The sequence below is a fragment of the Falco cherrug genome, chromosome 3, assembly GCF_023634085.1.
Source record: "Falco cherrug isolate bFalChe1 chromosome 3, bFalChe1.pri, whole genome shotgun sequence".
NCBI classification, from domain to species: domain Eukaryota; kingdom Metazoa; phylum Chordata; class Aves; order Falconiformes; family Falconidae; genus Falco; species Falco cherrug.
Genome location: NC_073699.1, coordinates 59,117,637 through 59,132,079, shown reverse-complemented (window position 1 = coordinate 59,132,079; position 14,443 = coordinate 59,117,637). Strand labels below are relative to the sequence as shown.

Genomic DNA, 14,443 nt, shown 5'->3' with positions numbered 1-14,443 from the left:
TCATAAAGAGGAAAAATCTACATAATAACTTCAAAATTTATTTTTGTAACCCTCTCACTGCCAGCCAAAAGTACACTGTTTTGATCAAGATTTTGTGCACCATTTGAGGGGTCTGTAATGCACAATGCAGGAAAAGATACAGTGGAAGGGAAACACAAAGATCTGCACCTGGGGAAGAATATGCTCATGCACCAGTATAGGCTCGGGGCTCACTGGCTGAAAAGCCACTTTTTGGAAAAGATACTGGGGGTCCTGGTGGATGCCAAGGTGAACACATGCCATTGTCACAAAGAAGGACAGTGTCATCCTGGGCTGCATTAGGAAAAGCATTGCCAGCAAGTTGAGGAGGTTGTCCTTTCCCTCCACTCAGCACTGGTGAGACTCATCTGGAATGCTGGATTGAGTTCTGGGCTTCCCAGTACAAGGGAGATGACTTACTGGAGTGCGTCCAGTGAAGGGCTGTGAAGGTGATTGAAGGCTTGGAGCACCTCTCCTATGCAGAAAGGCTGAGAGAACTGGGGCTGTTCAGCCTGGAGAAGAGAGGGCTATGGGGAGTTTATCTATATGTATAGATACCTGACGGAAGGGAGTAAGGACAACAGTGCCAGGCTCTTGTCAGTGGTGCCCAGTGTCAGGACAAGAGGCTATGGACACAAATTAAAATACAGGAAAGCTCATTTTAACATAAGAAAACACTTTTTTTAGTACAAGGGTGACTGAATACTGGAATAGGTTACCCAGACAGGCTGTGGAGTCTCCATCCTTGGAGATATCCAAAACCTGATTTAACATAGTCCTGGGCAACCAGGTCTAGCCAAGCCAGCTTTGATCTTAGGGTTGGACTACACAATCTCTGGAGTTGCCTGCCAATCTCAACCATTCTGTGATTCTCTATAGTAAAGCAGCAGAGTGTACAATTAAAATGCAATTTCTCCAGGTGTTGTTTGCTTGTACCACAAAAAAACTTCCTTGAATTTCTATTAGAGAAATATCTCTTTAAAAGGAGCCATGGCTATCAGGTTGTGTGCTGATTCTATATCTGTCCCAGCTGCTAAAAGCAGCTGAAGTGTGTAATGCTAACTCAAAATGCTCTGGGAATTCTTGGCTCTAAGACCATGCCCAGAATGGTACTATGTTGCCAAGTCCAGCAGAGCTGTGTGAGATAACAGCCTGCTCAGAAAATATGACTGGAGCAGATGTTTTCATCACCTGAGGAAAGACTCTACTGAAATGAGCAGCTGTGACAAGAAATAGGACTTGCCTTTCTTGCTTTGTTTAAAATTGTGCTGCCATATAAATAAATAATCACCCTCATTCCTGTTACATCTTCCAGCAGCTCAGGTACGACCTGATTGCAAACCCACAATCCCTTTCACCAGAGTATCTTATTAGCCCATCAGTGTGTTTGCCAAATTCTAATTAGAGCAATTATATTATACATTCCTACTTAAAACGTCCCCACAGTCTCAGGTTAGCTACTATATTCCTCACTGCTCCTTCTAAACTGTAGACAGATTTGCTGTAAATGGCTAGCTATGGTATTTAGGCACAAGCCGTTGTCTTTCTGTGTTACACACAGAAATTCCTGTGTATAGATGGAAGTGAGCGCTGCACTGATCAAGTACATGTTGTTAAGTCTCTAGATGGACTTAGAGAGGGTGTGTGACCCTTCTGCCATGGTTACAGATGAGCATTTGTCAGCAAGCCCATCAGGGGTGAAATCCTAGCCTCCTGGAGGCTGATCAGCAATGCTGGTTGTCCCAGCTATTTCCCAGTCTGTCTTGGAAAGAAACTGTGGTGTCTCATGTTCCATCAAGTGGTAAATACGGGCAACTAAAACTTTTCATATGGAGAGCACTAAATGCATGTTGTTATTGCTCTTAATGTTCCTATTATTTTGTTATCTGGATTGCTTATATCCTGTATGTTATTGTTTTTAAAAATACATCAGGTTAGCTGTAATTAGAGCACGTAAGCTCCATATGATGCTACTCTGCCTGTAAGAGAAGAAACAGTGTAAAATGTGGGTTTCTTTTTTCTGAAGACTACTGTTTTACTTAAGCCATTTTTTTTCTGAAAGCCAAAAGCATGAAAAATAGGGATTACTGTATATTGCAGTACAAAATCCTGTAATGCCTTGAAACACCGATACTGTTTAAGAAGTCTAGGGTTTAGATAGAATGTATGAAAAAGGTTTTTTAGCAAAGTATTTTTTTCTTCAGATCTATACATCTTTCTTGTCTAAGTCAGGTCTTCTTTTAAACTTACAACAGGGCTTGAAAAATGCTACACGTAAGTGTACAAATTGGTGCTATTCTTCAGAGAAACCACCTCTTTTCTTTGAAAATCTTTCATACATTCTTCCAGTAAAGGTTATTTTTCTCGACATGAAAATTACCCTATCTCACCAATCAGACTCTGTGTAAACAGTAAAATTCCCCAGTGCCCAGCACTGTGCTCTGTTTTTTAAAGTTTTCAATAAGATATGTCCAGAAGCTGAAGCCAGGACCCTTTGACATCAGCAGTCCCAGGTTTGTGATAAACACTTGAAAGGAACAATATGCTCATTCTTATGGAGGTTATATTCCACAGTGATAGTGTATGTGTAATATAATTAAAATTCAAAAGGTTTTGATACCTTTGCAGTTCATAGGTAAGCGAAAACAAACAATGAAGGGCCATGTGTGGAGGTAAGAGCTTTCAGTGTTGTATATGCAGTGGATGAATACTTTTGATTGAGCCATTACCTGGCAGTAAGACAATATATCAGCCTCTTCTCCTAAGTAGAATAGCAGGTAAATATACAGTCTGTGGAGTTTTTCATTCAGCTACGTCTCTGACAGTGACCCAACCAGAATGCATGTTACTAATTTTGTTTAAAATGCCTAGGTGAACTACATGTACAGTATGCTATAACATACTAAGCATTTGTAAATGTGCCAAAGAGAAACCCAAAACCTAGAAAAAACACTGGCAATATAAAAATAAATACTTTTTGAAGCCAGTAATGGAACTTCTTTTTTTGGCTCATTAGGTGCAGAGTTTGGTCCTAAAGATTAATAATTGAGAAAGAACTATGGTTCACATTTGGAAACATGTCTCCATCCTCACAGATGCTGATGCTGAAATCCCAGGAGCCCCTGGCGCACCACTAGATGTGCAGTGCTTAGATGCCAACAAAGATTATGTCATTGTCTCCTGGAAGCAGCCTGCTGTTGATGGAGGAAACCCCATCCTTGGATATTTCATTGACAGGTCAGTGAGCACGCCAGACTGGAGAATTTATATTGCTGCTCATTCTAACTCAAAAATCTAAAAGCACATTGAAAAGCATGAGATAAAATGGTCATTTTGTTATTTTAATTCTTGTTGCTGGCCAGAAGAAAATCATTTTTTTTGGTTTAGATTGGCTGGGCCTGATACAACTTTCATGGAAATAATTACGTCCTGCTTCATTTAACTACATAGAAAGGATTCTGTGAGACACTGCATAGTTCAGCCCTCGCTGCTTCCTGTGGGGCTTGAGAGGCTTTGGGACTCTGCAGCGGTTGGTAGCTTACAGAATCAGCTCCATCAGGCAGCTGTGGCTCCTTCTGTGTCAGTGCTCTCCTGCACCTTTCCAAATAGTTACTACGTAGCACAAAGCAAAATATTATCCCAAAGGGACTTACATTTCTTTTATGCACTGTTGTTTTCCAAACTCTTAGATTGACAAGCTGCATGCAGGTCACGCGTAGGTGTTTTTCTCTGTAACAATAAGAGTTTGAAATAATTTTTAAAAATATGAAACGTCAATGTGTCACACAGTGGCAGGATTCCAGAAGCCTGGGGTTTAAGAAATTCAGTCAGTATTTTGAGACTTGCAATGATCTTCGGAGCTGCTAATATCTATTTGAATGTCAGTAACAGAATACATCATTAGTAGTACGGTGTTCCTGTGGGTTTATTCAGATGCATGTTAAAAAAACCCGCAAACATTTTATATATATATATATATATGCCACTGTATTATGCCGTTGTATATATATAAATTATATATGTGAAAAAGAAGTCATTGCTTTGTGAAATAAATCTAACATTAGTACGTTCAATTCAAATATAATTAAAATAATAAAAAAATGGTTTTCTAACTTCTGAGTGTCAGTTGCCACTGTAACTATGCTGCGCTAGACCTAAGCTATGGTTCTCACATTCATTGAAAAAGCCTAAACAAAAGACAGGACTAGACTCTGAAAAATAATATCTCATTTTAAAAGTAGGCTATTGAGGGATGTCAGCAGTAAGACTAACCTCAAGATGAATGGCACTTTGCTTTTTCCTTTGTGTTCACCTTCTTTATTCTAAATTTGCTCCTAAATTCAAAGCTGTGTTGCTGCTCTCCAGTATTTGATCCCACTGAAGGTATTTAGGCACCCAAATATTCAGCCACGTTAGCCCCTAACCTGGAGTAAGGACCCTAGAGTAAGTGGGTAACCCAAGGCAGCAGGAGGGGTCTGTGCTAATGCTAGGGGCAAAGCGTGGGCATCCTTTGCCCCAAGCAGAAACCAGAGCCACAAAACCACCCTGAGCAAGATGGTAACAATTCCCAGAAAAGAGATGCTCACAGATGCCAAGAAATCTGGGTAGGCACTGCAACATTCAGTTTGGCAGGTATCTCATTAACAATAAAAAGTCTTTCCCAAGCTGCTAGTTCATGTTCCTGTTGACCATGTTGCGGATACAGGGAACCCATCCCCACAGGCTCCTCCTGGCTGCCTGAGCTGAAGTCACCGCAGTCCCTTCCTGCTGCTTGTTATCTCTTCTGCCAGAAAACAGCCTCCTGTCAGGTGTGAGGTTTTGCAGCAGCAGGACCAGCATCACTTTGCAGGGTCTTGTCACTGCAGTGGCTGCAGCCACCAAACCAAAGGCTCCCTTGGCAGCCCCAGCAGCCTTTGAAGCAGGGTCCAGCTGCGTGACTGACTTTAACCCCATTCACAGCCATCTGTGTGCTGGGCTGGTCACAGAACTCACAACGGAGGTCTCCATGCCCCATGAAGCCCATCATTTTGTAGGATGTAGTGAAGCACTGCATGAAACATGAACTGGTCACCTTCTGGCAAATGTAAAAGATACATGTAATTCATGACACTCCAAGAATGCTAAAGCTGACACTCCTTAAGCATACTTCGGAGAGTTTAAACAGTGAATTGAGTTCTGCTCATGCGCCTTCCTCAGTTCAGGAAAGAAGGGGTGCAGCTGTGAGGGATTTAGTGCATGCCCAGATGGTACTTCATCCCTGACCCCTGGGTGCAGCTGCTTTGCTGTCACCAGTATACAACGCTGCAGAGGAAACTGGTATGAACCAGCTAAGTCGGCATTTTCCCCTTCCCAGCACTGCTCTTGTTCTTTCTGTTTTTCAGGTGTGAGGTTGGCACGGCCCACTGGACCCAGTGCAATGAGACTCCTGTGAAATTTGCTCGTTTCCCTGTCACTGGCCTGATTGAAGGCCGTTCCTACATTTTCCGAGTCCGAGCTGTGAACAAAGCTGGCATCAGCCTGCCATCCCGGGTGTCAGAGCCCGTGGCTGCTCTGGATCCTGCTGACAGAGCCAGGCTTAGAAGTAAGATGTGCTTTTTGCAGGTTACCTGCGAGGTTTAAGTAATTAAAAAAAAATAATAATATAACGATCTACTCATAAACCTTTGAAATACCACTAGAGGGAGCAATGCAAAAACAAAATATTCTTTGGAAACAGCTTTGCCAGGAAGAAATCATCTCGGTGCTCTTTGCACAAAGTGCTCTGTTGGCTGAAGTGGCTTTGGCTGGCTGTGGTGCTGTGCTCCGAACTTGCAGGAAGGGGGGAAAAAGGCACAGGAGAGCTAATTGCCTAAAGAGACTTGCTTTTGTTCAGCCAACAAAATAGCTGAATGGATCCTGTGAATAGTCTGTCTCTGAGTCGCAGACAAGGGTGGCTCATTCTGGGCTCATGTGATGATCGAAGTCTTCCAGTAACATCAGTACAATACCAGGATAGCCCAACAGATCCCAAGTTCCCTGCTTTCTGACATTTTGCCAGTCAAGGATATTTCTCCTGTGTCACAGACATTTTGCTTCCAAATACATCTCTCTACCCATATGCCAAAATCATATGCCTAAAATCCAATTATTTCTACTAATTTTGGAAGTCCTGTTATTTAAAATGGTGCAGTGTGAAGGGGTATTGCATGCAAGCTACAGGGCTCCCACAGTCCCAGCTTGTATGTCTACAAAGCTGCAAGCTACAGGCTGCAGTCAGATGATCATAGTTCCCATTCAAAAGAAAAACAAAAGGCCAGAGGAAGAAGGTTTGGCGCTGCTGGGAAGCACTGTGCTCGGACAAACATGTGAAACCTGAAGTCTGGAGGAGACTCCTTGGTGGGAAGGGTGGAAACTGATCTCCTCCTCTCATCCTTCATGATCCAACAGATCAGCCAATATAAGGTCAAGCATGTGGAGGTGGAGAACAGAATTTGCAAAAATTATCTCTGAAAGTGCATTGACCTGGTTGATAGCTGAATGCATAACTGCAGTAATATGCTGACGTAGCGGTGCTGAGAGAGCCACCAAATCATATCAAGTGGGTATGTTGAGTCAGGCTGAGCCATTTCTGTTTGTGACTGTGACCCATGATTTGAAAGCTGGTAATGTGAGGGAAAGTGGTTAAAAAGAGACAAAGAGCAGCCTGCAGGAATTTGGCTTTTCGTTTAATGAGTGAGCTGTTAAACTAAGTGAATAGGGTATGGAAAAGACAGTTGAAGTTCACTCTTTGAAAACTATGAGCTGAGTGAGCCAAATACCTCTGCTTGTCACCTCGGTGACCTCAGTGACGTTTCAGGAAGGAATAGCTGTTTCAGTGGATTAAATTGTCTAGCTCTATTGATCACTGAGCTGCCTTTAATATTCAAGCTGGTAAACGTACAACTAGTTTGGGTAACTAGCTTACTACGTGAGTAACAGTCACAGTAGTAACGAAAAATAGAGCTGATGTGAATCTTGCAAATGTTAATTTTGAACCACAGGAGTCAGTTTTCTCATTATTTCAAAAGTTTTTGAAGTCTCCCATTCCCTTGATACCTCTGACATTTGTTTCAGGTCACCCTTCTGCTCCATGGACTGGACAGATTATTGTCACTGAGGAAGAACCTGCAGGTAAACACAGTCCTTTTGCCTACAAAAGCCTAATGTGAAGCTGGCTGAATAATTAGAACTCCCAGTGAGTTCAGTAGACTTTGGCACACACCCAAAGTCCGTTGTTCTGAGAGTCACTTGACCTTGAATAACTCACAACTTGGTTGTCAAGGTGAGGTTTCATTATTCAAGACCTAACAAATAAACATGCTTAGAATTAGAAGGACGTTTAAAACCAATGTTTAGAAGGCTTTTAACTTTATGTTTAAAAAAAATATCAGATGCCACAGTACATTAATACTCCTATATTTTAATTAATGGCACTAATTCTGATAAAAATATGAAGGAATTAAATCCCAGTTCCCTTTCCTATTCTCCACTGTTCTTCAGAGGGTGTTGTTCCTGGTCCACCTACAGACCTCCAAGTTACTGAAGCCACCAAGAACTATGTTGTGCTTAGCTGGAAACCTCCAGGACAGCGGGGCCATGAGGGTATCATGTACTTTGTGGAAAAGGTAAAATTGGACAAAATCAGAACCATGTTGTGGCAATCTTTTACATTTCTTTTACCGTCTCTTCTGGACTTTTACTTAACTTTCATTTCCACCTAAGACTTCCAAACTAGGGCCAGGACTAGAACTCCGTCAAGATAACTGTTACTGTAGGTTAAGATAAACCAGGAAGAAAAGAAAGATGGGAAATAGAAAAGTAGATGCAGAACATGTCACACACTGTAATATCCTTTTATGAATTGTGTCATTGACCTACCCTGGAGTAGACAAGCTGTCAGACTCCCTCCATAATGAGAAAGCACAGAGCAAAGTCACATGTTTATGTATATATATCACACACACATATATATGATATATAAAAATGTGTATTTATATATATATATATGTAAAATAAAATCTGTATAAATGAAGCTTGTCTGGTGGGACAGATTGTTAACATTTTGGATGGAGGCATTCTGCAAGAGTTTCTTGGCATCAGTGCTTTCTCCTCCAGCTGTCTTTTCATGTTTATCCTTTACATTAACTTTCCATTTGCTTCACAAGCTCAACAAAGATGACAAAATTTCTTTTCTAGAACAGCATAAGTCTGAATTTTGGTGTCCTGCTTTTCTGAGATGTTCTTGCTTGGCTGCTAGCCTAGAAAATTCTTCATTCCATCACCTTTTTTACTTGTATCTCATGGCTCACAAACTTTTTTATCAATGCTTTTCCCTATCAATCTAGAGGTGTCATCGAGGGAGACATAAATATCTTCCCATTATGTGTTTTTCATCTCTCTTACAAAATCTGGTCTAAAAGATGACTTTCACTTAGCAACAGACTTAGAGAGGATGAATATATGAATTTTGAGTTTCCATATAAGAAAGCTTTGTAATAACATATTGCATGCTGAGTACTGAGCACTAATGTCACATAGATAATGTTCTCCTGAGAATTTGAAATCCCTCAGAAACCAGAATGATTAATTGAGATTATCCTTAATGTAAATCACAGGCAAAAATTAATCACTAATATTAATGGTATAAATGGTCGAAGTATGTAGAACTTCTAGCCACAGAAATAAAAATAATTCACAAATTAATTGCACATGTTGATTTTTTCTGGAGAATGAAGGGCAGATCCTGATTAATTCTGGAAGCCACCACAAAAAAATTGAGTGACATGAACATCTAGAAGCAATGTGGCAATGTTAGAATTTTGTTCTTTCAATGATGTTGAATGTCTGCAGAACTTATTTTGAAAGTGGTTCAGAACTGGGTGCAGTTCATAACAACATCACTTCCTTGTGGTGGAGAGGAGTTTAGCTTTGATATATTAAACCCAGTAAGATTTTATGTATGTTTTCTGGGGTAGGTAAACATTTGGCAGATTCATAAGCTTTGAAATGCATTCATTCTGCGGAAAGGCCCAAAAAAGGAACGTGACTCCCTCTTCTCCATTGCAGACATACATTTGGTGGTCTGGGTAGAATGTCCTGTTGGGTTAGACACTCAGCTTTTAGATGTTTTTGTTCCAAACATGGTTTCTGGGTTTGACCACAGTGCATTGCTGGCACAGAGGACTGGCAAAGGGTGAACACCGAGATCCCTGTGAAGTCTCCTCGCTTTGCAGTTTTTGATTTGGCTGAAGGCAAATCCTACTGCTTCCGAGTTCGCTGTTGCAATTCAGCTGGAATCGGTGAACCTTCAGAAGCAACTGAAGCCACTGTAGTGGACGACAAACTTGGTAAGTGTGTGGTCGTATGTATTCAATTACCTCCATGGTATCTTTTCATTTTATGATGTAATGGTTTTGGCCGAAGACAGATAGCTGCCCAGTAAATAATTCAAGTATAAACAGTAGCCAGTGACTTATTCCCTTTAGCTAAAATAATTTTAGTTTGGTTGTTGAACCTTTAACGTATACTCAAATGACAGATGCAAACCAAGGGAATTAAGCTGCAAATAATGATGCCAAGAACTGCGAAGGCTGCAAATAGTGAAAGAAAATGAATACTCAAGGAAGTAGAAAAATGTTTTGTTTTACTTACAGTCTTTATTGAAAATAAGCCCAGACATCAGCAGAGTTTAACCTTTCTTGTTCGCCAAGTTAAACAAAAGTGAGAAATTTAATACTTATGTGAATGCAGAGTCTATTTCCACTGCAAGAGAAGCCAAGATGTTCACCACAGTAAAGCATCAGTAGCTACACCTACATTAGCAATTTGTTTCCAAAGAGCAGTGCAGATTTCAAGCCAGTTCCCGGATTGTCTCTGTTTACTTCATACTGTTTGAATTCTCAGAGCAGTCTGATGCACATGAACTACATTCTTTTAGAAGAGTAAACCCGCTCTTCTGAAAAACACTTTAGATGCCTTTTACACTTAGCAGGGGCATTGGTTTCTGACTTATTCTGCAGGCACAAAATCTTCAGTGTGCACCTAAACTTTTTCCCTTTTAGAAAGCTCCAAATCACATCTCTAGTGCAGATGTTCAGCACAAGGGAATAAACTAGATGTAGTTTGAAGGAAATGCCCTGAATCATAGGCAATGGAGAAATGAGGCAGCTCACCACCGAAGGCTTGAACCTACTGATCTTGTCCTGTTGTGCCAGATTACTTAGTTTAAATCAGAGGAGTTTTTTGAGGGTTAAATCTGTATTGGTCGTACTAATATAATCAAGAATAGAATGTCATCCTTATTTTATTTGTAAATTTTGACTGGCTGGTCGCTGATTTATTTCTGTTTCTCTCCCACAGATATTCCCAAAGCTCCGGGCCGTATTATGCCAACTAGGAATACAGATACCTCTGTTGTTGTCACTTGGACAGAGCCCCCAGATGCCAAGGAGCTGGTTGGGTACTACATTGAGTCAAGTGTAGTTGGATCCGGCCGTTGGGAACCATGCAACAACAACCCAGTGAAAGGCACAAGGTAACAGATTTTAAGCATGGAAATTATGGTCATCAGTTTTTGATTTACTGGAGAGATGTGCTTTCCAGCCATTAGTAGTAGTAGTAGAGTTAATCACTGTGTGGTAGCCAGCAGGCTGGAATCACTCTTGCAGATGAAGTTCATAAGAAATTACAAACACATATTTCAAACTGTGAGTCTTCTCCAAAAAGAATTTATAATCAACCTTATAATAGAAATAATTAGTCAAGGGGGAAGGAAACATGTACATTGCTAGTGAAGAAAAGAGAAGCAGCTCACTAGTTCTAGCTGTTTTACAGCCTATCAGTTTGATGAAAAACAGTACAGTGAGGAATGACTGAAGTTACAAATGCGGAAGACTGCATAATGTTTGGAAGCAAAGTCCTTTGTTTTGGAAGACTGCTGTTAACATTTCTGGACTGTGTATCTAGAATGTCAGGAGGACATGTGGACTATATCACACTAACAATATTGCTTTCTAACTGCTCTTGCAATTATCAAGATACTAATGAACACTCTTAAATATTGGGTGTAAACTCACATTGCTTACTGACATGAAGCTCAGTCTGCAGTCAGAAGAAATAATCAAGATTTAAAACTTTGCAAGCTAAATCAGGTTTGGTTTTATTTGAATGAGGATGTAATCTTCAGAGTCTAAAGGAGTAACTGCAAAAATTGATCACAAGTGGATTAATGTCAATCCAGAAGCAGTCCCTGTTTGTTATGACTGATTATGCTTATTTGTAATTGCTATCCATGACAACATTTATCGCAATAAGTAACACTCTGCTAAATACCCTTGGACCAATTTTATTGTTTAGAAGGGCACTGTAAATGCTTAGTATATCAAAAGTACCTAAACCCCCACTTGCTTGAACACAAGCACAACAATTTCCTTTAAGTATTTTGTGCATTTATATTGCAACAGTTGTATGTGGTAATATTATATACTTCTATGATTTATATTGTGGTTGCATCAAGTATTGGTGAAGTTTCATGTTGCTTTCTGATGTTAAAATATGAAATGTGATCTTTATTCATTGTAGAAATAAAAATATTGTTCTGAGTTTCTATATACTGTGATATTACTACACTGCTTAGGTTCCTATCACTGCATTTTTAGTCAGTGCAATATAATGTATGATGCAGTCAGGCACAGGCTGTCTGTAAATTCTAGCTGAGTCAGTCTCAAGGCATTAGCTGTAGCTCATAGTTTGCATTATGCAGTATATTTTGATCTTCTGAAATATGTTTTCTGCACACATCCTAGTTAAAGCAAATGATTTGGAAAAGTCTGGTTGAATGGGCAGGGAAGATTCTGCTCTGAAAATTTTGATTCAGGTTTTATTTTTTTCACTACAATAAAATTTTCATTTTTGAATATTGTTTTCCATGTTATATTTGCTTTGTACATCATTGCATGATGTCAGCATTGCTAGTGGAAGATGTGACATTATGAAGCAGAACAAAATAAAAGTAATGTGTGCATGATGTCAGCATTGCTAGTGGAAGATGTGACATTATGAAGCAGAACAAAATAAAAGTAATGTGAAATAAAATACACTGAAAATACCTATTGAAAAATAAATGTTGTTTTAAATAAAGTATTTACATTCCCGAAACTCATTTTTTCTGAAAGAAATTATTCCTGTCTTGGGAAATTTTGTGTTTTCAGGGTGAATACCAGAGAAAATTGGTGAGTGTTTTTCATGTAATCATTAGGCAATCCAGTAGAAAAAATATTCTAATAAAAGAGTTTGTCTGACTTAGATTATTGTGCCATGTACGAAAGCAAGAAAGTGAAATTAAAAAATCAGACACTGCATAGCTCTTGCACAATACCCTATAATTTTTTTTGAACACTGCAATTTTTCATTTATGATTGGAAGTGAATTATGGGAACTTGCGCTACAGGTGTCTTTTAGTTATGAAGATATCCCACAAGAAAATACAGAGCTTATGTCTGCAGATTTTTGCATTGTTTCCATTAGAAAGTATGGATTGTACATAATAACAGAAGTAAGTTAGACCCTCTAGCAACACAAAAACTTGTGTATTCTTAAGAAGGAAAGACTGTTGATAAATGGTATGTCTGAAGAGACATGGTTTTAGATATTATCTTTGTTGCATGTGTGAGGTGCTTAGATACTTTCTGCATTCTCTGACATTCATTTAAGTGACTGGGGTCATGGTTTATCCTCAGTTTTCAGAAACCAGAATACATTTTATGGAAGAAATGCTTTATTTTCCTCTTAAGTTTTTTTAATATTCTTCATACTTTCTAAGTATTCCTTCACTGGTTTACTTTAGATTCATTTGCCATGGGCTCGTCAATGGTGAGAAGTACATTTTCAGAGTCAGAGCTGTTAATGCAGCGGGGCTCAGTGAATTTTCACAGGATTCAGAGCCTATAGAAGTGCAAGCAGCCATTGGTAAGCTATTTTCCATTGCTCTTTTCAATTATAAATATGTTGGGGTTTAATTAAGTAAAGATGTTTTCAGCAACTATTTGTAACTAATTGTTTTGTTTTACAATGCTATCCACAAATAATAATTTATCCATAGATCTTATGGTCTCACAGTCATAGTTTCACAGTCACTGCACTCTTGTAGACTGTTCACCTTCAACATCCAGTCTTCTTCAGGTGTTTCTTGTGAACCACTGTAAGAGAGCACTGCCAAGTTCACTTCATAGGTATCCTGGAAAATGGAATGGCATTCTGATTCTGTAATGTGGTATTTATCACCTCTAATGCACACATCCTATATACCATCAGTTACTAAGAAATTTGTTTCCATACCTAAATCTAATAATCAGTGCAATGTGTCTTTTGTAAACCTTCTATAACCCTGTGTGTTCTCCCTTTGTTGATTAATTATTTCTGTTTACCACTGCCTGAACTAATCCATAAAGATTAATGAGATTATCGAGCCACAATAAGTTGTGTGTCTGCAACACCCTCACTCATTTGTATCAAAACCATGTACCTCACAGCCTTAGAGCACAGAGATACAGCCTATGGCAATTTTATGAAATCATCTTGAAAGGATCAGAAATATGACTTGGAAGATCTGATACAAAAAAAAATGTAGCCAATGTAGATTACTATTAACTTTCCATATTTATTCTGCTTTGCTTGTGAGCAAGTTGAGAGGTATTAGGTGCATTTCAAATTTTTGTGAATGCAAGCTTAACGTTTTGCATGTAAAACCTGTGATTTGTCATACTTTGGCTGTATTGTTCACTGTATGCATTTCTTTGTTCTGTTGACTAAATGAAGAAAAAACAATATATTCTAATTCAAAATGTCTTTGCTGTTTTCTGGCAATTATAGGGGGAGGATTGCTTCATGGTGTGTGTCCTGAACTGAGTGGTAAAGCTGGTGGACTAACAGACTGCACTATCAGCTGGGAAGGCATGCATGAGTCCTCCCAGCCTATCTTTGACACAGATGCTTTGCTAAAATGCAATGCTAAATTTAATAAAGACACACTACCCAGTAGCTCTGACAAACTGGGGAGAACAGGAGACAATAACATGAGAGAAATGGTTAAAGATGCTGTCACATCTGCACCACAAAATATTGCTGCTAAGCAGGCAAGTAAGTCTCGACCTGGGAATCTTTTGACACTGGAAAAAGTGACAAAGAAAGATACAGGTGAGAGTTAATAAAATAAATAGATTTCACTGCTTTGTTACATCCACTTCAGACAGTTATAACCTCTGCTTGTCCATGCCACAAGTGAAAGCGCTCTCCAGTGATGCATCTTCTATCAGACCCATTAATTACATGCTCCGTTAAGATCATTGTGCATGGAATGGTATTGGAGACCACTTTACAAACTTAGTGACTACTGAAAGCGAAACCTACA

The 14,443-nt window shown here is 39.4% G+C and overlaps 1 protein-coding gene across 4 annotated transcripts in view; it reads left to right on the top strand.

Moving 5' to 3' along the window:
- The window catches only part of MYOM1 (myomesin 1), an 81,456-nt gene that overhangs the window by 32,171 nt on the left and 34,842 nt on the right, over positions 1-14,443 (top strand). For 3 of the 4 annotated variants that reach the window (XM_055703488.1, XM_055703484.1, XM_055703485.1), the window contains 8 exons: positions 3,114-3,255; positions 5,400-5,599; positions 7,111-7,167; positions 7,537-7,661; positions 9,200-9,383; positions 10,396-10,570; positions 12,881-13,002; positions 13,906-14,229. In XM_055703488.1, the coding sequence (XP_055559463.1) occupies positions 3,114-3,255; positions 5,400-5,599; positions 7,111-7,167; positions 7,537-7,661; positions 9,200-9,383; positions 10,396-10,570; positions 12,881-13,002; positions 13,906-14,229 (1,329 nt within the window). The remainder of the gene's footprint in view (positions 1-3,113; positions 3,256-5,399; positions 5,600-7,110; positions 7,168-7,536; positions 7,662-9,199; positions 9,384-10,395; positions 10,571-12,880; positions 13,003-13,905; positions 14,230-14,443) is intronic. The other variant, XM_055703486.1, reaches the window with a different exon arrangement.